The sequence below is a fragment of the Ciconia boyciana genome, chromosome 7, assembly GCF_034638445.1.
Source record: "Ciconia boyciana chromosome 7, ASM3463844v1, whole genome shotgun sequence".
NCBI lineage: Eukaryota > Metazoa > Chordata > Aves > Ciconiiformes > Ciconiidae > Ciconia > Ciconia boyciana.
The window spans coordinates 62,746,192-62,769,619 of NC_132940.1; the positions used below are offsets into that span (position 1 = coordinate 62,746,192).

Consider the following 23,428-nt stretch of genomic DNA (forward strand, 5'->3'; position numbering starts at 1 on the left):
TTTTCCCTTTTATGTTGTAGATTTTCTTGTTTATAAACTAGAAGCACAGGAAACGCTAAATAAAGGAAGGGTAAGTCATCTTTCCTAGTACAAGTTTTTAATAGTTGATGCTATTTGAGTTGCAAGAAGAAGGAAATGCTTTGCAATTATAACTGTTCAAAGAGGTCTCACAAAATACTAATTGAAAGAGTACTCACTTATTCAATTTCTACTCTGCATGCATAAGTGCACTGCAATTCCTAATTATCTGAGCTGTAATAGGAGATCCTAATATCTTTCCAGAAAATTAATTTAGAAAACATCCTCCTGTTTATATTATGGTAGTTCAAATGTAATGTTACCATTTTTAAGGGGAAGGGGGAATAATAAGGCATTCAAAATCTTTTTGTAGCTTAGTCCGCAGGGAAAAGGGCAGTGACAACTTTCTAACACAGGGTCTTTGAACTGGAAAGTATAAAAACATCAAGAAACTTTGTTTTATACACCAAGTGCCAGAAGGAAAGCTGTATCTGGCAAAGGACCCAGAGACCTGTAGAGAACTCTTTATAAAGGGAGTAAATTAGGATTTTATGGCTACTTCATGTTGAAACTGGGGAGCAGTTTGTGAGTAGAGTAACCTAAGTTAAAATACATTGTTGCTGTAGTTAAGTGCAAAGTATATGTGCTTGCTATGTTCCAAAGCAAGTGGAGAGATTAATTTGTTTCCTGGGGAGTTATGTCCCTTGGCTTGTGACTCCTAAATAACTGCAGGTACAGAGGTTAGAGGAATGACAGTCTTGTTCTGTTTAACCCTAGTGTTTTCATTTTACAGCAAGACTCAAATAGCCGATACAGTGCACTGAGTGTACAACACCAGATGTTGAAGGTAGGTAACTGAGATATCCAGTTTCACAGGGCACGGGCATTCTGCTATGTCAGGGAGATACAGCCTCACTGGCTTCTGGTAATTCACTCCAGAACGTCAGTACATCGATGGTGCCTTCCTCTTACAACAGGTCCGTTAAAAGAGGCTTTACTTCACTTTTTTCTAGTCAGGCTTTCCAGTGGGTAATTTAATCTTACCAAATGCAATTACTTGTATGGATCGCTGACTTATCAGACTTTACATGGTTTGGCATGTAAGGAATTTCTTAGACGCATTCAGCAGCTCCCAGTGGGACAGTGCAACTGCAGCGTGAGGTGACGTAGCCCTAGAACAGGAGACTGCTCACCACAGAGATCATTTTGTGTTTGAGAAGAGCTGCAATATGCATGCTTTGAATAATAAACCTATTGTTATGAATGCTTTCTATTCATCTGGACTTATTTAACAAATTGCCAAAGACAATATTAGCCAGATATGCAGATACAGAACTGTTCCAGTGTCCAACTTGGTGTTTGCAGAGTCAACATGAAGAACTAAAGAAACAGCATGCTGACCTTGAGGAAGATCACCGAAAACAAGGAGAAGAGTTTAGCAGAACGTTCAGTGATCACAAGGAGCGATACTTAAAGCTGCAGCAGGAAAAAGAGCAGGAGATCTCTAAGCTGAAGGGTATACGCAACCCGTTTCTGGCTGCCCATATTAAAATGTGTATTCATCATTGTGTTTTGTGTGATGTGAGACAGAAAGGCATTGTCTCTGCTCTTGCTAACAGGTCATTCGTGTATCTTATGCCTCCTGATAAGTTACATTTTATTGATGATTTTCTGTGGCCTCTTTCTGAAATCTATTAATTTGTGTCTAATCGTGTTTCTATGTAGATTAGAGAAATAGTAAAAAATGCAGCACTTAAAAGCCCGTCAAGTGTCAGTGGCTGGTTTATCCCGTCTTTCATTTTTAGTTCTAAGACTTGTATAGACCTGGAAAAATCGATTTGCCTCTTTACTCTTTTTTTGTAAATGAAGGCAATCTAAGAATGTTTGCCACTTCTATTGGAGATTTAATTGTGCCTCTGAGGTGAAGTGACTTTATATACATTTTAGACCTCATTTTTCTCTATATGTATCGGCTTCTCTGAAACATGTTGCACCTGTATACTTGGATGGAGAAGTATTCATTTTTTACTCTTGGCATCCAGGTTCCTATTAAAGAGATTCTTTGCGGTTTGCAGACCTCTTCAATCCTAATTACACAATCGCGTAGAACAAAAGGATGGGGCTCTCCCCATCAAGGGCCTTCAGCCACTTTCTGCCATGTGTCACTAACACATGAGTTAGTTTTGGAGCTGTCTGCAGTTTTGTCTGCACAGTATTTTGCAGGCAGAGGCTGTGTTTATTAGTTCTGCCTTGGCACCCCACCAGTGAAGTCATACAGCTAGCTCTTGGACTGAGCTGGATTGCAGCCTAGCAGCTTGGAGTGTGGGAAGAGCTTGCCTGTGTCTGCTTGCAATATTCCACATCAACATAATGTAAGGAGTTGGAAGAGAAGCCCCTCTCCCTGGTCCCAGAACATAAAGCTTTTTAAGTATGCTGGCCATCTGGGCACGTCTTCCCAAAGAATAGCTTAGTCCTACGACACAAAATTCTCACTCGCCAGATGCGATGTGGGGGAAGAGAGGAGGGTGGCTTCCTCTCTGCATTTTAAAGATTCAGATTACCATAATGAAATTTGCTGTCTGCAGTCCCCAGCATGAACAGTGATGCATAATTCCAGTTGCAGACTTGGGTGCACTAATATAAAATTTAACCAAATGTTACAATTTTCTGCTTGAAAATGTAAGGTGTTTTATAGGGCTGGGGAGAGATGTAACGTAAAGAAGCCATACAATTACTCTAATCCATTTTTACCATAGCAATTGTGTAGGATTTTATGTAGTTTGTGTTATAGTCTTAATTTTGGTGCTTAATCAAGTATTATAAATCTGACCAGGTTTAAATTTTGCATGTCATTTCTTTTAAACAGAATCCCTGTATAACTTACGGGAGGAGAACAGACAGTTGAGAAAAGCTCACCAAGACATTCACACCCAGTTACAAGATGTCAAGGTAGGCTTTGCTTTGAGAACTTTCAAGACCACTAGGAAAAAGAAAAAATTTCCCAAGTTTTAACAAGCCAGAAATGGGCTATGCTGGACTCGTAGTTTCTGTTATGTGGCAAAATGGAGAGGAATATGGCTGATCTGGATTTCTTGTCTTTTGCCACCTGCACTTTAGGTACATGCTCATTTGAAAAAAAAAAAAAAAAAAAAAAAAAACAACAAAAGAATTGGAAGAGAAGTATTTAGTATAGACATTGGAATTGGAAATTTGACTTTGCAAGTTAAGAATTGTGTTTTGGCAAACTAAGTTTGCCGACAGGAATGTTTTCCAGATCCATTTTTTTAAAACGTTCATCAACATCTACTCCAACTTTTAACTTTATTTTAGTTACACAAATTCTGGCCTCCAAAATTTTCTTTCCTGGCATGCCCACTTTCTCTGCGTGTGTAATATGCATTCCATGTTAAATAAATAAATGCTGTCATTCCAACTCAGGATTTTCTTTTCAAAATAAATTGAATTATCTTCCCAGTTCAAAATCCCCCAGTTCAAAATGAACTTTATGTGAAACATGTAATGTTCTTCTTTTTGTGTAGCAACAGCATAAGAACTTACTCTCCCAACACAACCAGCTTGTAGTGACATTGGAAGACCACAAGAGTGCACTAGCTGCTGCACAGGTCAGAAAGGAAAGCAGCTTCTACTAGCTCTAACCTTCCTAAAACTTGTTTCTCCTAGTTCAGCTGACTGTAATGTTATGCATGTAGCCTTTCGCATGGGGAATTTGCAGTTAGCACCGTGCTGCACACTGCAGGGAAATGCATGAGTTAAAGGGTTGCTCTTAAGAAGAAGCTGCAACAAATCATAGGGCTGTCGGAAAATAAAAAGCTGTGATATAGGCCCACGAGTGCATGTGTTACTGGTAAGAAGAGTATCTCTGCTTCCATGAGAGCTGTCGAATACCTTACTTTCTCTGTCTTCTCTGATAGAACTTCTATTAATGTAACATCCCACACTCTGACATTCACATGTATCATTATAAAGACCTGGATGCTGGTATACTATAAAGTCTCTTTTTGTGTATGACTGGAAGGCTTATAAGGCTATATACATCAGTGCAACAGAGGTAGAGTATATATGGAGGAATGTAAACTCCAGGTGGAACTCAAATTAGTTAAAAAGAAGCAGCAGCATTACCTTTCTTAAATGTAATTTTCAAGTGAACTATCCATGAAGCGCAAACTTTGCTAGACTACTGCAAATTCAGTCAGCTGTGCCAGTACAAGCTGTGTAGGCCACAGGGAATCTGAAAGTAGGAGTAATTTTGGAGCAGAGGAAGACTATTGGTGAAAGATCAGAGGGAAAGGCAATGAGGCAGTGTGAAGTCATTTTTATTCCTGACTGATTTTCTTCATTTAAGTATTTTCATGGTCCACAAAATCATTAGCAGCATTAAAAGCATTGGATTTTTTTTTTCCCCCAGTTCTGCTTGTTGTGCATGTCAATATGTGTAGATATTCAAAAAATAGGGAAAGACCAGGAAAGTCCCTCATGGACTAAATATGTGAAGAATCTTAATTTCCAGTACTAAAATATGCTGGCAGCTAATTTTAAGCTCTTCTCCCACTGGCCACGTTAGCTGCTTGGTATGTATTTGCTAACATCTGAAATGCCACAAGGGCAGATGCAGGGTCTGATTTAAGGTTCACCAAATCCAAAGGGAAGCTCCATATACGTCTCCTGGCTTTGATTCAGTTCTTTAACTAGAAAACCTGTGTCACACAAAGCCTTTCTATCTGCAATCAGAATGTGGCATTTATCATATGGAGAGCCTTTCCTTCAACAGGAGGGTCTTGCACATTCTTTCAGAACAGAAGGTGTTTAGCAGAGGTGCATAGTTTCTCCTGCAAACCAGCTACAGAAAGTTCACAAGAGATTATTGCTTAGAAACACAGCTAGATAAATGGCCCCTCTGTTTCTAAGTGTATTCTAGACATTAAATATCAGTAGTCAATACTGCACTAATGAATTTGTGACCTGAATCTTTAAGGCATTGTAGTCTTTGTACTTTTCCATAGCTCAAACAGACAGACAGATTCATTTTTATAAACCCTGTCTTTCTGTCAGTATTAATACCTTTTAGGCTATGGCCTTGAATCACAATGTTCAGCTTAGCAACTCATGCAGCGGAACGGAGTACTTGAATTCTGATCTGGACGTGCACTGTTTAAATATCCTAGTATGTTAGTGTCTCTACATGGTCAGCGAGTGGTGGTGATGGGAAAAATCAGACACCTGTGTATTAGTCTTATGTTAAGTAAAGACTATTTTTCCTCTAAAATTTCTTATTGGACTCTCCAGCAGTTAATCAGGAAGCAGAAGTATCCCTCTGGAATGACAAGAGTAATTACTGTGCATTCTGCTTTGCTTTTAGGCCCGTCTGTTTTAATGGATGCCATAGTCTTTTGAAGATGCTTCGAGGTGCGTCTAGCTTCGGAGCTGTTATGCATTGCATCATGTCAATCTGTAGCACTGTGGATATTGTTTTGTATGAGTATTATGCATTGTACATCAATGCATCATGCCTGTCTGCTGTACTATTGATTGCTATGATACCACATAACACACAAAATGACATACACAGTCACCACATGTAAACTGTAGCCAGTTTTTAACCTGAATTTCAAAAAGGATTATGAACTCCAACTTCAAAATGGGGAGTAAACACACCCACCACCTCCCCTGGAGCAACAGAGAGACCCTCTCGTGGGGCACCACCTTTTGTATATGCAGCCAGTCAGCTTTTATAAATCCTGTCCATCTCAAAAATGTTACTTTATGAGATAGTCTTTCTTGTACGTCTGCTGTATAGACAGGGACTGGTGTACCAACCAGTCTGGGTTCTCATAGCGGACTTTAAAGCTTTTTGAAAGTATCCTGATCTTGTACAAAGTTAAACAGCAAATCAAATTACAACTTTTTACTGTTGCATTTCAGGAAGACTTTAGAAATTTATATTTTCTCTCTTTTTTTCCCTCTTTTTTTTTTTCTTTTTTCTTGCTCTTCATCAAAGGTGGCCTATGACTTTCTTTGCTTCAGTTCTGTATGTTGGCTGTTGTCTTGTGTAACGCCTGTCTAAATGTTGAGGATTTGGCATTTTCATGATGTGTGTGTACACTTTAAAGCTACTGTTTCTGAAAGAACTGCATTTCTTTCTGCCAGTAAAGGAGAAGTTGTGGTGCTCTCTATTTCCCTCGCTTTAGTCTGCCAAGAAAAATGCATCATCCCCTTTTGACAATTCTCCTGCTTGGCATGAATAAAACAAATCTTCGTCTTTGTCCCACAGAGATTTTTCTAATATACTTTGTATGCATGTGCACTTTGGCTGAAAAGATCGTGACGAATCAATGCTATCTAGTGCGTGGAAACAACCAGTTTTAAAAGCTCCTGTCCCTTCTCCTCCTTGGTATTTGCTCTGATGTGAATATTGAGTCTTTCTACCATAAGTCTTGCCAGCAAGTTCACTCCGAGGTGACTACTTTTTATTAAGAAATGATTTGGACACACTATAATTAATGTGTTGACTTTAGTCCCAGGTGGAGGAATACAAACAGTTGAAGGACACACTCAACAAAATGACAAGTTTCCGACAGCCTGAGAAGTTAGAACGACCAAACGAGCAACCGGAGGTGCGAGCACTGTCTCCCCCCAGTGACCTCCCAATACACCATGAAGCTGTGGCTGAAGAGCATAAGGAGGTATAAAGTACTGACTGGCTACAGACACTGTAGGAAAGGGTTCTTATTCAGCAAAATACCAGCTATGGGCTTAACTTCCAATAGAAGCGTATGCTTAATTGTACACGTTTGTCAGTTCTTGAGTAAAGTAGTAAGGAACAGTTTAATCTTATTGAGTAGTAGAAAAATATATTCATGATCTTTCTCACGTGACTGTAAATGCACTTAAAACTGGTTTATGTAAGCTGTTTTAAGCTGTTGCTAAAAATCTTAATGTTTTGAATAGTAAGTGGTCTCTAAAATTTTAGATGTCTTGTGTTACAGAAAAGCTTTAACAAGTTCTGAAGAAATTGTCTTTTCACATGTTTTATAAAGTTTCAGTAGCACACTTAAAGTCGTATATTTTAAATTGGCAAGCTATCCGATGCTCAAAAAGAAAAAAAAGCAAAGTTGTGGGTAAAGTCTAGAAGTTACAATCTCAGATGTGGTTTTGTTTACAAGAGTTCTTGGCCAGCAGAACCTACAGGAAATAAAAATACAAAGCTTCCTTTGTAGATACAGAATTGTAATAGTTTTTTGTTCTACTTCAGATAAAATGAGGCTTAACCTACTTCATGATGCAATTGTACACCACCTCGCGTAGCTGTGCAGAGCCAAGAATCGGGTATTGATACCGTTTGGCAGGAGGGGTAGCTTGTTCCAAAGCAGGCATTTGGCTCTCCTGACAGCAGCTTCACTACTGCAGGCTGGAATAAAGGCATCCATATCTGGTCCTTGGCTCTCTTGAAAATAAGAAATCCATATCATCTTGTGCACACATAATCTTGTGTATGTTTTGCAGAATGAGAAGCCAAAGGAGAGAGAAGAAATAAATACCCAGGAAAAAGAAGACAAAGCTGAGCCTTTTCATCTGCAAAGAAGGGCTAATGAGGGCCAGCATGCCAAAGAGCTAAATATTCAGGAGCAACAAGAAGCTGGAGAGGATGATGAGCAACGTGTTGATCAAGTTGAAGAGGAACGTAAAAAAGAACTCGAAGAGGAAGAAATGGAGCAGGCAGGTCAGCCTGAGCACTTAGAGGAGGAACAGGATCAAGTGCCAGAAGAGCATGAGTGGAAAAAACAGGAACAGAAAGAAGAAGAAACCAACATGTTGGCCGATCATCTTCATTCAGAGGTATGGAGCTCTTCTCTTTTCTACTAATTTATTAGATATGCTGTTGAAATTGAGGCATCTCTTGTCATTGCTGGCCCTGTATTGCACTCGCCTATTTCTAGGTAAAATCAGTGTCATATTTATAGAAAGCTTGGGATTCAGAGCACTTCCTGGTTTTTAGATAAAATTGTCATGTTTATAGGAAATTTGGGATTCAAAGCACTTGGATGCATCGGATTCAGGCTCAACTTCAGCACCCACATACTGCAGTGCTTGCCAAGTGCAGCTTAACGAACATTAATTCTGCTGATAAAAAGCAACAGATGGAAAAAAAAGAGCAGTCAGGTTGAATCCCATCTCCTACTTTAAATTTGAGGCCTGTGGTAGCTGATGGGAAGAAGATAGCTGATGAGAATGAGATTTATCTTCAGCACTTTGATGGAGAGCTGTCCTGCCTTACTAATTGGATGCATCTCAGCAAATTGCAGTGTGTTTCCCTGTCAGATATACCTACCTTCAGTAAACACATTTCCATCTAAATGTTCGCTGTCATTTGACAGGAAATTTTAACTGCAAGATGAACATGACTAAAATAGCCAGGGGAAATCAGTGTGCAGCAATGGGAAGTCTTGTTCTATGCAGCTCTAAATAAGAACAGCAAATCCTGGATTTACATTCTCGATCAGATCTCCAGTGGAAAATATATTTTACTGATCTCACCTTAGGCTCTGTAAACACTTACTCTCCTAGCAGAGTAATTCTATAACTCCAGTGTGATGAGATGAGAAGCCATTGTTGAAGAGGTGCAGTGGATTAAAACAGCAGCAATAGGTTAAGCTGTGAAACTGGAGTTTAAGTTACTACTGGCTGTAAAAAATGTGCAGTGTCTCATTCAAGGCTCAAAGCAGCCCCTACTGAAATTACCAGTTAAGTCAATGGAAGCATATTTACTGTCTTAATTGTCAGCTATCAAAACTTGCTTTTACTGGTTATATGTTGGGGATTTTTATTATTATTGATGTGTAAGAAAAGCATGGCTTCCCCCAGCCCATCATCTCCTCTTTCTTCCCCATGTCCTCCACAGACACCCCAACGCTTCCAGTCTGTGTTCAAAAAAATAATTAAATTTTAAGCAGAGACAAGAAAACTTAAAATAACTTTGCTGTAATTCTGGCTATTGTGTGTAGTATCTGCATAATTTTCCCTCTTGTCACAGGTTTCTGCATGCTTGTTTCTGATCATTGAAATTATGGTTAATCTATGACTAACACATTTCTTTGACAGATATCAACAAAAGCTGTAACAAAAAGACATAAGCCAGCTTATGAACAACAACTAGAGCAGCAACATCTTGCAGCCCAAAGAGCAGAGGAAGCCTATCAGCTACGAGAACATCAGGAATCACTACACCAGCAAAGACTGCGAGGACAGCTATTACGGCAGCACCAGCTTCAAGAAAAAGAGCTTCAGCTGCAGAAACAGGCGGAACAAGGAGAAAAACTCCATAAAAACCGGCTAAGGTTAAATTCTTTTACATGAGTTTGTCATGGTCTGTGCTCTGGGTTTTATGGCTTCCACTATACCACCTTTGAAAAGAGGGTGGTTTAATGCTATAAACCTAGACTGCCCAGAAACTAAATTCAGTGAGCCTCATCTCCTTCTTTCCAAGGATAAATCTGATTGCTATTTTAAGGGGTTTTTTCTTTCCCCTTTTTTTTTTTTTTTCCCTTTTACTATGGAAGCCTCTGAAGTCTGGAGTCATGAGTGCACATTGCCATGCACATCCTTGGAGGAGGTTAGGGGCTTCTGGCATACAATGCCCCTTGCCTTACAGCTTGCTTTAAATTAGTAATTATTTCCCGCTAAGCAGCAGTTATGATCTTGAAGTACTGAGGAGCTCCAGTATCAGATATGCATTAAGGTACCTGAGCTAAAGTTCCTCTTAAATGTGAGATGCTGGTTTTAAGTAATTCCACGAGGACTTTCTGGACAAGAGCGACTAGTATTATTTGCATTGTAGAGACAAAAGCATGATTTCAGGAGAAACCAACACCCTGTTAGTGTTATAAAGCTATTGTGAATGCAGTTATATTCATGATATTGTAGCTTGTACGTGCTTTTCCCCTCCCTGTCACATTTCCTTATGCTTCTGCTTAGTTTAAAATCGTTAGTGACAATTTTTTGTCTTTTGGAATCTTAAACCCATTGAATTTTCTCTGCTGAAACATTGAAATATTAATTATTAACTTGACCCATGTTCTAAAAGGCTTTTGGTATGAGAAAGTCTTTCATAAATTGATAGTCAAAATATTCAGTCCTGCAAGAACAACCACACAAGTAAATCCCTTTCAAGATGAAAGCTAAAACTGCTTAGTCAACAAAATAACTGATCCATGTAGTCTGTCTTTAAGACCCTTTACCTCTGAGGGGTTCTTTGCTTCCAGTGCATAGTATTTGTGCTTTGATTATGGAATATACTAGTTTAGGAGTTTTGAAAATACAAGGTAAATCCCATTGATATATAGAGAAATACAAGCACAGAAGTTAGTATAGTAGGACAAGAAAGTCTTTGTTCTCTAAAGTATATTTCAGGAAAGATGATGTGAGAAAATAGTAGGTAATAGAAAGCTAAACTGGAACCCGTTCTGGCAGGAGCTGGGAGAGGCAGAGATGCAGTAGGATGGTTTATTTATTACAGCAGAAACACACTTTTTTGAAACTGAAATGATGTATTGGCATGCAATTTTCTCAGCCAACAGGCTCATTATGATAACATGGACCATGATATTGTACAAGGAGAAGAAGAGCAAGGTATTCAGGAAGAGGAAGGAGGTAAGATAAAATTTGTCCCTACCACATTCACAGGTTCCCTGTGTACTGCCTTTCATGTGAGATTTTAATATTCATTGCATATCCAGTTTGGATTCAAGCGAAATATAAACTCTCAATTTAAAACCAGAAGCTCAAATAACACTAGCTGAAGTGACTGACTGAAATACAGGTATTACTAAAGATCATATCCAAATTCCTGAAAGGAGAAGTGTCCTTTTGACTGAGCTTCTAGGATAGGGCTTTGTGGATCTTGGTTACATTCCTGGCTCTGCTTATGATTTTGTTCCATCTCTACAAATTATATACTCTTTCAGTGTCGGTTTTCTACTGACGGTAAAACAGTTCTGTTAGCATTATCTGTTCAGGTAAGCTCTTTAGGGAAAGGCTGCCTACTGCTCAAAGCACGTATGGAAGCTAGTATATAGGAGACTCCTTCTTAAAAGGGCTAACTAGAAACTGCTTTAATACAATAATAATATCAAAAATTTGTCAGCTTATGAACGTGACAACCAGCACCAGGATGAAGGTGAAGATGATGATCAAAATAATGCAAATGAACAGCAAGAACCAGAACATCAAGTAGAAAATCAGCAGGCTGATGACTCAGTGAGTATGAATTAAGATGTTATGGATTGCAGTCGTTACTGAAGTGAAAACCCAGAAGTCTCATCTAACGTAATTGTGCATTACGGAAATAAGATGAACCAGAGGTCTGCTAGGAAGACAAGTCTGGCAGTTTAAAACTACGTCTAAGATCTATTTAAAGTTGTCCTTACCGATTTGGGAAGAAATCAAAAAAAGTTTCCTTGTTGGAAGCAAGTTGCTTTTCTGCATTCCTTTGATCTGTGCTTTAGGTGGAAGAAGGATTTGGACTTAGCTGGGACTTGAACGGGGAAACCTGGATTCAAAAAAATAACAGGAGTAACTCATTGGTGGTCAGTCAAAAAGAGTGGTGACGGTATTTTTCATGGTATCATTAGTTAAGAGGGTAAGAGCCAACTCAGTAGCCACTGAAACCAGCTGGCGTCAGTACAGAAGAAGTGCGAGATCTTGACAGGGGACATACCTCAGCACTGAACACAGCCACGATATCGATTGCACAGAGATCTGGATGCAGGAGATGCAGTCCTGTGCCTTCCCCCAGGTTCCGTCTCACTTGGTGTTGTGGAACATCAAGCATATCATCTTTACTCCCCTCGCCCTCAGCAAATTAAATTGTATAGTAAATATTTCTAAAGGATCTTTAATTTGTCAGCTATTAAGATATCGGAAATGCTTTTACTGAATGATAAGCAGAAAGAAAATGCTTGTTTTCTGAATGGCGAAGTATGATGAAAAGTGTTTTGTTTTATTACAAACATAGACAAGGTCAATATTGCAGAACAGACTGGTACTGAAAGATCACATCAGCTCTTTTGAGCCATGAGCATTTAAATGCTTATCTGTTTTCACCTGGTCTTATCAGGCATTGTCAGTTGTCAGATAGCCAGTAAGCAAAAGGAGTTCAACAGCCTGTGTGAAATAAGTCATCAGCTTCAATGTGGTTTTTGGCAGACAGATACCCATACTGCAGTTCTTCTGTGCTCAGTGCTAAGTAATTTTTCTTTCGGGAACTGACACTTCTGCATTGGCTAGGGTTTGATCTAGTGACCCCTGATGGCTGCAGAGAGATTCCAGCTGGTTTCAGTGGGTATGGAGTTGGCTCTAACATAGCTCACACTAGGGTAGCTTTCAAGTGAAATGGAATTTGACTGTGAGATAAAAATACGTATTTAACATTCACTTCTGAAAATTACAGAAGGCAGCCATGGAAGATGTGAATCCTGCCGATGACCCCAACAATCAGGGAGAAGATGAATTTGAGGAAGCTGAGCAAGAGAGAGAAGAAAATCTACCAGATGAAAATGAAAAGGACAAGCAAAACAGTCAGAAACAAGGACATCCGGGAATGGAAGAGCACCTAGTGGTCAGTAAAGGGAAAGGAAGCATCCGTAGGTCCGATTTAAGGACAGTGTAGCACAGCTGGGCAAGAGAACACTGAACTTTAAAGATCACTTTTAAGCCATATGTGACACATGCAGGTAAAAGTGCAGAACGACTCCTGGTGATACACTGGTATGTCTTTCGTCACCGGCGCCACTCAGCAAGGTTCTGCAGTCTCATAGTTCAGGGCCCCTGTATTTACCTTCACACAAGCCCCTGCAAGAACAATCTTCATGTTCATGCAATCTTCGTGTCTTTCCACAAATCCCTTCTATGCCCCTTCCATGCCATCAACACTTAATCAACTGTAAGCAGTGCACTTCACTTTCCTTCTATGGCCATTCCAGCGAATGCTGCGCATTTCAACCGTGTTTAAACTGTAAACTCCTCTAGGCAGAGATAATCTGTATTTTTATGGCATTGGTCTTTAATGGTGTGAATATTTCATTGTCTTCCTGCTTAGTATGGAAAGTCTTGCTTTATTCTGTGAAGTGATTTTTATTATAATCATTCTGCTGTCTATTTCTTAATTTAGGGCAGTTCTAAATCATGTAGCTGGGCTATCGTTAATGCTAATGAATGCACTATAACTTCTTATGCTATTATTGTTACTTTAGCTTTACATAAAGTTTTAGTTCCAGAACAAGAAGTTTTAACCTTCAGTCTTCTAAAGGTAATGGGCATGCACATAGAAGTGAATTCTTATATGATCTTTCTGCAGATGGCAGGAAATCCTGACCAGCAGGAAGATAATGTGGATGAACAATACCAGGAAGAAGGAGAAGAGGAGGTAAGAAAACAGACATAAGGCATATGTGGATTCAGGTGGCAAAGCACATCTCCATTAACGTTCAACGCTGGTATCTCTTATAACTGCAAAATGAACCCAAATCACTTTGACTTCAGTGGCAAAGACTTCCTACATTTCATACTCTGCTGTCCACTTCTGGACACATATAGTGTTACTTATGCTTATATGCTGCAATCCATTAGTATTCCATGCAACACGGTATTAATTGTGCAGTAACTGAAAAGATTAAGCCATTCACAATGCAAGGAAAAATTCCGGAAAACCTCAAGCCCCCTGAAGGTCACCGAAAAGGTCATTCATTTTGCATCTCTAATCACACACTGCTGTTCTGGGCAAACTTGCTTCCTTGGCCAGTTACTTACTCTTTAGCTCTGACTTTTGATTTATCTGTGCTCCTCCTTAGCAATCCAAGCTATGTAAACTCCTACTATTCGTGGAGTCAAATAGTCGGGAAGCTGTTAGCACATTGCTTTGAACTGGAGGAGAAAAGGAGGGGAAGGGGCTTTTTCCTTCGTATGTTGAATGGCGTGCTCATTACGCATGCACTAGCATAAGCTGCCCTGCAGTTCTTCACTACATACCTAATCAATTGCTATTTTCCACTTCATACATAATGATTTACAAAAAGCAATAGAAACAGCCACTCATTACTCCCTTATGGGACACGCTTTGTCTAGATTAGCTGGTATGCACTTAGAATTCACCAGTTCAAAATATGGTTACTTAAATCAAATGAGGTCATTAGGAGCTGGGAATAGTTGGCCTTTGGCAATTACTCTGACTTACAGGAAGTAATTTCATACATGTTTCATAACGGGCTATGACCAGTGTGCTTACTGGAAATATTAAAGAGTGAGCAGTGATTGAATGAGCAATCAAGAAAGAGTTAAGGTGCTGTAGTCGGGAATAGTTTCTTCAGTAGGCTGACTAAAATCTTATACATTGCTGTTGTTCAGATCTTTCCCACGTATCCCTGAAAATGATCCAGGTTAGATGAATGCCCATCTGCTGGCAGCAATACCTAACCCCAAAGAACTTGTTCACAAGCAGCTTTGCCTCCCGTGGAAGCAACTGCTAATTATACTCCCCTGCTGCCGATACTGTTGAGAAGGCTGTTGCTGCTGCTCTTCAGGAGCATGTGATAGCAGTTGCTAGAGGGAGGGAGCCCTGGAAAGTGGCAGTCTCATCCTTGCTCTTTGTGGCAGGGGTAGGTGGCAGCATTGAGTGGCGAATGCTTCCCAGCCAGGTGACGCAGCTTTTAACAACGGGGAGACCTGTACGGCCTTATGGAAGCATCTTACCCAGCTTGCAGGACACCATTTGGAGCAGATGCGCATAACAGCTTTCTCCAAAAGAAAATCAAGCATGCCTCTTTCAAATTTGCACCTAACATAAAAGGACATGGAAGTGAGGGAAAGTGCTGACATAAAAGAAAGAAGTGATCGATCAGGATCTGAACATCTGGAAAACAGATTCAGTGTGGCCTGCTCCCTCTTCAAGGACAGAGTTGGAAGAGATTATTCTTCACTCCCGATCCCCCCTTGCTCTTTTGTGGTTTTCCAGGAGCAGTTGGCAGAAGGATCATTCAACTGCTGTGAAAATGCAGACAAAGTTACCATTAAATACCTACATTGCATATCGGAACTGAAATAGTTCTAGGAGTCCACAGTGGGGTGGAAGTGTTGGTAATGACTCTTTGCTGTGTCATGACACTCACTATGAAGGACAAGGAGAAAATAATATATATGTAAAGTTAAAACATGGAATGGAAATCTAAATGTGTTAACTGATGATGAGAGGTTCTGTGAAAATTGTAGTGGAAAGTTAAATATGCTCTCAGAGGAAGCAGGTTTCCTGAGTGTTGGGTGGGTTGGTTTTTTTGTCCTCCTTTAACCTCTCCCTGCCCTCTCCTCCCTTTCTGTTGAATCTTCATTCTGTAAAGGTGTAGCTGTTTCCAAATAATTGAAATAAACCACAACAGAAAATGTGTACATTTATGCCACAGCCTACTTTTTTAAAGGAAATCTAAATATACAGAACACCTCTGTGCTTTGTAGATCCAGGAAGATTTGACTGAAGAGAAGAAACGAGAACTGGAACGCAATGCTGAAGAGCCATATGGTGAAAATGACGAAAATGTAAGCACTGTGTAAACCCACAAACTGGGTGACATGATTAAACACTTAACATAGCTGTGATCATGTCACAGTGACATTACATAATAATTGTCGTAGCTTGCTTTAGATCATAGACCTTAAGATTTCACGCTGTCCCAACTTCCTTTTGCTCATCCTTCCACCCCCACATCCATTCTTGCTGCCTGGATGTCTTTGGAAACCTTTTCCTGTTTCTGTCCATCAGCTCTAACTCCTCCAGCTGACAGTCATTTTTCCTCTTCCTTAACTTCATCTTGTTGCCCCAAAATAAACTATAAGGAAGCTGGCAGTTGCACTGAATCTGTTGGTTTCTGGTTTAGTGTTGTTTGTTTTTTTTTTTCCTCCCCAATCTCAGGCAGATGAAAAGAATAACAGAGGGGCAGATCAAGAGCAAGAAATGCAAGAAGAGACCAACCAGAAAGAAGCTCATGAAGAAAATTATGAGGAGGAAGAGGAGGAGGAGGAAGGTAGAGCTGTTGCAGCAAAAACCCGTAGACGAGGGGAGATGTAGTCCTCTTTTTTTTTTTTTTTTAGCACACAAATTCCTGTGTTGTTGTTTTTTTTTAAAAACGAACAGCTTTTTTAGGATATCTAATTTCCAAAAAAAGTTTGTTTTACACTTTTTACTTTTCTATTAGATGCTCTCATACGTTTATATGAATACAGTATTTTGATACTATAGATTAGAATTTCTTTTCTATTAAAGCTGTACATAAACAGACATCATATAGGTTTAATTTTTCGTAATTCTGGGCATGTGTTATAAAGGCCATTTTGGAACACACTTTCACCATGTCCCAGTCTGACAGGGTTGTTTGGTCTAATTTCAGATACATTCAGCATCTGAGGGAATATATCTAGTGCCTAAACCCAGTCGACATTAGTCACTCCAAGTCTCATTGCCTTCCTCGACACAACTGTTAGGACTAATGGCTGGCCATGCTACCTGTCCAGGGCACGATCTAGGGTGCTCGTAGAGGCCCGCGGGTAGTTTCATTCATTATAATCTCATGAGATTCTTCAAATCCTTGAAGATAAGCACATGCCTAGCTATTTGCAGGACCAGGCCTTTTATAGGTGCAGAACAGTTATAAAATATGCAAGTTTTACAAGCCTTCAAAATACAGCCAGGTTAACAGCTGTTAATTTTGGCAGCTGTTTATATACAGTTAAATTATGCATTTATTTTAATGAGCATACCTAGGTACTTCAATTACATGCACTACATAGCAGATAATGCAAACGGTGGTACACCGAGATGAGATGCGAGCTAGAAACCAATTTAGACTTGAAGATCCATTATGCCAAATCAGAACACTACAGCTGTCACATGAATGAAGATTTACAGAAGGAACAATTTTGTTGTCCTAGTTAATATATAAAATATTTGATCAGAGAAATACAATTACAGTGCCTGAGTGACGTGCTTTCTGGAGACTGTAGAGAGGGTTAAGGCTTGTTAACTGAGTCGACATGATTGGTGCAAGATGTTGAACTAAGGCCTTTACCTTCTTCTACTTATTTATTTTTAAGTCTATGCTGGAAGGATTTCTGTGTCCCCTAGTGTGAAAAGCAGACTAGAGACAAATCCCACAGAAGTTTTTCTGAACAGCAAACAGCTCTAGCACTGCATGCCGAAATGTAAGGGGGGTGGGAAACGACACAAAAACTGTGCCTTGGTAGGCTACTCTGAACATAATCACAGTACATGAATATATACAATATTTGTATTGGTACAGACCCTAGTTAGTTAATATATGTTAAAAGGAGAATGGGAATCTGGATTTCCTAGGCTATGCCCCATTGCTGGAAATGAGGCGCACGGTTGCTCCCCATGAAAGTGTGTGTTAATATATAAAAAGGAGAGGGTTTGGGATTTTTCCCTTTTTTAATAATGATGCATAGCAATGTTTTTAGTTTAACTTTTTATATGAATGTAATTTAAGTCATTTTTCTACTAACTCAATTATGTTATGTTTTATAGTTGGTTTCCATTCTTTGCAATTTTCCTAAATGTCCCAGACACAGTGCTTATGTTTCATAGGAATATTGCTGTCATCAAGTATTTTGGGTTTTCTAGCTATCATAAATCAGATTTACCTTATGTATAAAAAAGTTTACGTGATACTGTAAAATGTATAATATGTACATAATCTTCAGAATACAATTATTTTGGTAAATTGGCCTGTATTTTTAATGTAACGGTTGCAGTATTTAATTATTTGAGGCATAATAAAACTTGACTGCAGTCAATAAACTAGAATATAGTTACTGATCTTTCACAAGCGTGATGGTTTGTTTTCGTTTTCCTAATGATGCGTTCATACTCCAGTTTAATAGAGCACAGTGGAGACTGGCAGAGAAGGGGAGGGAGCTAGGAGCCACGATGGCATTTTCAGTGAAGCGGAGCAGGGTTAGGACCAACATTAGCAGCAGTGGCTGTTTCAGCGTTCTGCAGATGTGCTCTTTAAATCGCCACTGCAGCAGAGGTCCTTCTCCAGCGGGAGCAACAAAGCACTCTTGTATCAAACATGGGTCTGTGAAAGAGGAGGAGGGAGAGCCCAAGCCCTTTTCCGCACAAGCTTCTCCCACAAACAGGAGCAGTTGTCCTCTCTTCTGCCCACCCCGCGGTGCAGGAAGCCATCCATGCTGCCCCGCGTTGGGCCCTCCCTCCCTGGCAGAAGGAGGAGACCAGCTCTGAAGGTCCAGGTACATATCGGAACACAAAGGGCTCTGTCTTTTCACAGCCTCTCTCACACTTACAGCAAGCTCTGCTCTTCAGGCATTTATGTTCACAGCTACACCATTGCCTGTGGAGATGTGGAGAACACAGACTGTCTTCTGCCACACTTACAGTGCGGAAAAAGCCACTTGCAAAGTCATCTGCAGGTACAAACGATCTTCACACCCAAATAAGCTGCTCTCCCATTGCTTAAGCAATTGGCTGGCTACAGATGAAATGAAACAGGCGCTCGTGTGTTCTGCTGGCTCACAGACCCTGCATGCCCAGTACCCCTGGGCATAGGGCACGTTTATTACGCAGCTTTGATGATATCCTTTTGTTTACTGTCAGGCTGCGGGGCTTCACTTGAATACCTTGTGGCTCCAGCAAGAGCCCAGAGAGACAACAGAACTCTGCCCTAAATGAGAAGCTGCAGAACAAGGGCTCCTATTGTGTGCTGTACGGGCCAGTATTCACAGCAGACGGAATGTTTACTTCCACAAGCATAACAAGTTCACATCTAATGTGAATAGACCAAGAAAGTCTTAATGAAAGCCTGTTCTGTCCTTAATCAAGGGCCTGTTTGCTTCAGACAAGAGTTACTTGACTGAAGATCAACTTTCTGAGCAAGACTTCAGGCTTGGCTGACAACAGCAGCATGTAATCTCCATGACACGCCCCAGCCACCGCTCTAGCAACAACTGATGGTGCTTTCCCACGACTCCCTGGCCAACGTTGCTCCCTGCCCAACGTTGCTCCCTGCCAGCGTCTCAGGTTGGCATGACTCAAAACGCAATTCCTCGGTTCTTCCAATATTTTTTGCAAAGGCTAAGGGCAAACCACGTGAGACCTTGCACAACTGCCCGATCTGCAGCTGCTCACCCTAAAATTATTCTGATCTCTGCCTGACACATGTCACTCAGTGCCAGACCCCGTGGTCCCATTTGGTAGATGAGCTGGTGGTGGGAAGGGGGGCCCACATGGCTGGTCTTCATTGCCATAGGATGTCTTCTGGGATACAGGGAATGCTGAACACTTTGCTAAATCAAGAAATAAAAGTGTTTGTGACCTAAAAATAAATTAGAGATGGCCCACAGCTCCGGCCTTGTGAGCGTACAGAAGGAATGGCAGAAGGAAATCCTCTCAGTTTTACTGCTCGCAGAGCGTGACTCCCAGCATGACGCTGTGGCAAAGAGGACTAATGAGAGTCCCACAGCACCAGAGTGAAAGTGCAAATTCAAAGGGAAAAGTTACATCACTTCTGGATTTGGCAGCAGCAGGACAGCTATTGGGGTACTGTGACCAGGTCTAGCATCCACTCGTCAAAATGTTGGAGACCATTCAGGGAACGGGGTGAGAGTGATGGGAAAACTCGGCTTACAGAAAGAAAGTTCATGCTACAATCAGCTCGGGAAAGAAATGTTGGGGTGACTTGATTGTGGGCTAGGAGAACCCACAGAGGCAGCCAGCTCGCAAGACAGGAGTCCTCAGCCTCCCAGTGAAAAACTAAAGAAAATCCCACCGTAAAATTCAGGCCAGAAATAACAGTGTAAATGTTTAGTAATGGAGTTAATTAGTCATTGCAGCAGTTATTTTAAAGGCTGTGAAGAATTATTGATCACAAGACATCTTTTAGAAGTCTTTCTAGTTCAGCCTCAGCTTGGGCATCACGAGAGAAGTCCTACTGCTTACGATAAATGGAAAGGTCAGTCAAGAGGATCATAGTAGCATGCTCTAGCCATAAAATACATGAAACAATAACACTCAGTGCAAAAAATAAAACCCAGTGGAATTCATTCTGTAGGTCAGAAGACCCTCCAACGGCTCAGATACAATATTATGGCTCCACAGCTCACCTCGGGAAAATGACTGCTCCTTGCCACATTGCCTTTTCAAACTCCCCGATGTACGTGGAGCTGTTGACCACTTGCAGGCTGAAAGCCACCACGCGCCATCAGGGAACTTCTCAGCACCAGCATGCAAACGGCACGCTTTGTATCCAGGGTTCGTCCAAATCTATTAAATGCCAGCATGCTAACTTAAGACTTGATCTAACCCAAGCCGAAAAGTGAGTTAGATAGCTCTACTTTAAAGCAAACATTAGAAAAATCGCTGTGGTTAGGAATGAAACGCACAGATATACTTGTCATTGAAGTACAAAATAGTTTCTGACAAGTTTTATCCACTTTTGCTGCAGGTTTTAATGACAGAGGAGCCGCAGAGCAGTCATTGCTAAGAATGACCTTCACAGCTTTTCAAGTCTGAGCACGTAAAATGTGTTTACCGGGTGCACAGAACTTCTTACTCTGCTACATGCAGGAAATAAATTTATATTATTGCAGCCAAAATATTTGCAGGGTGAAGGGAATGAGAAACGCAAAGCTGCGTATCCAGAGCAAGATAAAAAGTTGCCTTCAGTACACCTGACACATCATCAGCCTTCAAACAGGTTTCCCTTCCACAGGTCTTGCTTTAGTAGTTCTTGCTGGTTCAAATGCAAAATTATTCCTTATTTTCTCATCATCATCACTTCTAAAGGGAATAATAACACAAATAACTTTGCCATATCTACTAAGAAAGTATTTTTAAATTTTTATTAGAAGTTCAGCATATTAAAGGTATTTATCAGCTCTGTTATAGTCAGGGATTCAGCTGACAAGATTAGCAATGCCCCTACTTGTTCCTACAGGCTGAAATGCACAATAGAAAATTCACAGACACGTCGTTATCATTAACCTATGATTCCTTGAAACACAATAATTGTGCTGTAATAAATATTTTGTTCTCAAAGCTTCTTCTATCTGCAGATCTCAAACCATTTTAAAAAAATGCTAAACCCTATCTTAGAGAGAGGCAGAGGCAAGGCAGTGCAAGTGATTTGGAAAAGGTTTTCAAGAGGAAACCTGAGAATAGAGATCAGATTGGGCCCGAGTTTGGCCCAGAGTCCTGCCGTACCTTCTGATCGCGATCAGCAGTATTAATCTGTATCTTCCCCATGTTTTCAACCACACAGCAAAATGGTTTTATCAGTTCAAAAAATATTTTGCAACAGACTTTTGGCCTGGGGCTGATCTCTCACTATTTTGGTCTTAGAGCCCTTGCTTGTATGTGTTCCTGGCCTTCCTTGGCATCACCTCTGATGTCAGCTAGGGCCTATGTGTTTCCTTAGCTCCATATCTACATTTCAACTGCACGAATTCATGCTCTGCCAAAATTTCAGAGGTGGCAAAACTATCAGGACATTTTTTCATCCTAAGTGCTAAGTATGTCAGCCACGTATGTGACCACAGCATCCCAAAATGCCCTGAAAACACTCATGGTGCCCTTGAAGCCACGGGAGCAGACCCTCCAGCGAATGTCCATCACAGAGCTAACTGGCTAGAAAAGCTGTCATTTTCATAGAGTTGCCTTTAGTGATTAATCGACATGATTCCCAGCATTTTCATAGCCCTACAGACTTTCACAGGATGCCCACAAACAGCTCTGCTGCTTCAGGGTGGGTAGGAGTCCCCTTCCCAATCGACCATGCCAACATATGAATGCTGCCTTGCTCACGCGTCTGTCTGTGCTAACCCGTCCCTCTCTAGGTGCCGCTTACATACAACAGCTGGGAAATACACTCCTTTCTCCCCAGCACTTCTTTTATTTCATAAAATAAACCATTGCTGCCTGCAGAATAGTTCAGCCAGTTCCATTCCTGCTGCCTACCATGGTCGGTGCTTGATTGAACTGAAGCAACCTCGATTTCTACAAATATGAGTCACAGGCACTGGTAAAGCTTTTGAGGTAAAAAGAAAGGACTCAGATTGACTACAGCAGGGAAGGGCTCAGCCCTTAGCACCTACATGAGATTTCTCCCCCGCCACCTAAACCCTCCGTTCATTTGTTTCTCTGTTTGAAAAGGGGCCTCCAGAGCGGCCATCAGTCACCCTGAGCAATGAGCACACTCATTTCTGCAGTGCTGTGGGCAACGCGCTTGATCATCACGCGCTGCGCAAAGCACGAGCAGTTCTGCGTCCCTCTCTGGTCACTGAGCCCTTGTGATTCCCCGGTGACATTTCCTAAGAACCAGCTGTAGTGGTGCTTTTTAGGAACGATGCTCTTCTGCTCCAGGCTGCAGGAAGAAACAAACATCTCCCTGCATCCGATACTAGAGAAAAACCAAAGAGTTGACTCTCTGATCAGAGGTACGCAACAAGCTGTTCTGTGATTTCTTCATCCTTTTCCAAGAGAAGGAGAAGGCGAAGGCAATGGTAAGGATGTGCTTGCTGAAAAAACTTCTGCATAAAGAAAAATTTCATGGCTAAGGATCAGGGCTGAGCTCTTGGTGTGCCTCAGGTCAGAGCCTAGCTGTCGAGCAAGCCACAAGCATTGTGATAAATTAGTTACCATTTCCTCAATGTTTGTAGGAACTTCTCAAGTCTTCAGCATTATGCAGGAGGCTCATGCAATTCATTGCACCTTCCTCAGGCAGAGGATGGGGTCAAAGGCTGGAAGATGATGGCCAGGGCTGGTCCACGAGTGGCTCCTGCTGAGGGCAGCAATGGCGAGAGATGTAGCTCCACAACCTCTCTTTTCTCAAATGAACAAAAATATCTACTGTATAACCCATGGCCACAAAGGCAGGATTAGGGGATCTCATGCATCAGAGGTCAAATAAGTAGGAGGGTCTGTGTTTACATTAGTATCTCTCTAAAGGCTGCTGGTTTTTACCATGAATTAGCATAGCATCCAATGGAAACGTCCCTCTCCTTATCGAGGATTTTGGTTTACATAAAAAATAAGTTAGCACAGTTTCTCTCCTGAAAGAGCTCATATTCATGTCAAAGCTGACCATTTTACATTTGTCCACAAGGTGCAATTAAGACCTTAACTATGGACTGAAGTAGCTAAAAGAGGTGAGCTTTAATGAAAGGTTATACTTCGCAGGGAATTTTATACACTGCCTTATGTCAAGGGAACCAATAAAGTCCTAGATGGCATTTTGGAAAAGGCAACATCTTCAATTAATGAAAAAATGATATTGTTAGCTGTTCATCAGAAGAAAATAGCCAGAGCTGTGTAAAAATGAGA

The 23,428-nt window shown here is 40.8% G+C and overlaps 1 protein-coding gene across 2 annotated transcripts in view; it reads left to right on the plus strand.

Annotated features, from left to right (window-relative positions):
- The window catches only part of GOLIM4 (golgi integral membrane protein 4), a 36,056-nt gene extending 18,150 nt beyond the window's left edge, over positions 1-17,906 (plus strand). For both annotated transcript variants that reach the window (XM_072867473.1, XM_072867474.1), the window contains 14 exons: positions 21-70; positions 812-865; positions 1,384-1,534; positions 2,885-2,967; positions 3,558-3,641; positions 6,552-6,719; positions 7,540-7,872; positions 9,136-9,371; positions 10,604-10,683; positions 11,177-11,289; positions 12,482-12,649; positions 13,388-13,456; positions 15,535-15,615; positions 15,989-17,906. In XM_072867473.1, coding sequence (XP_072723574.1) covers positions 21-70; positions 812-865; positions 1,384-1,534; positions 2,885-2,967; positions 3,558-3,641; positions 6,552-6,719; positions 7,540-7,872; positions 9,136-9,371; positions 10,604-10,683; positions 11,177-11,289; positions 12,482-12,649; positions 13,388-13,456; positions 15,535-15,615; positions 15,989-16,144 — 1,826 coding nt within the window. In that variant the 3' untranslated portion in view covers positions 16,145-17,906. The remainder of the gene's footprint in view (positions 1-20; positions 71-811; positions 866-1,383; positions 1,535-2,884; positions 2,968-3,557; positions 3,642-6,551; positions 6,720-7,539; positions 7,873-9,135; positions 9,372-10,603; positions 10,684-11,176; positions 11,290-12,481; positions 12,650-13,387; positions 13,457-15,534; positions 15,616-15,988) is intronic.
- Positions 17,907-23,428: the final 5,522 nt, after the last annotated feature.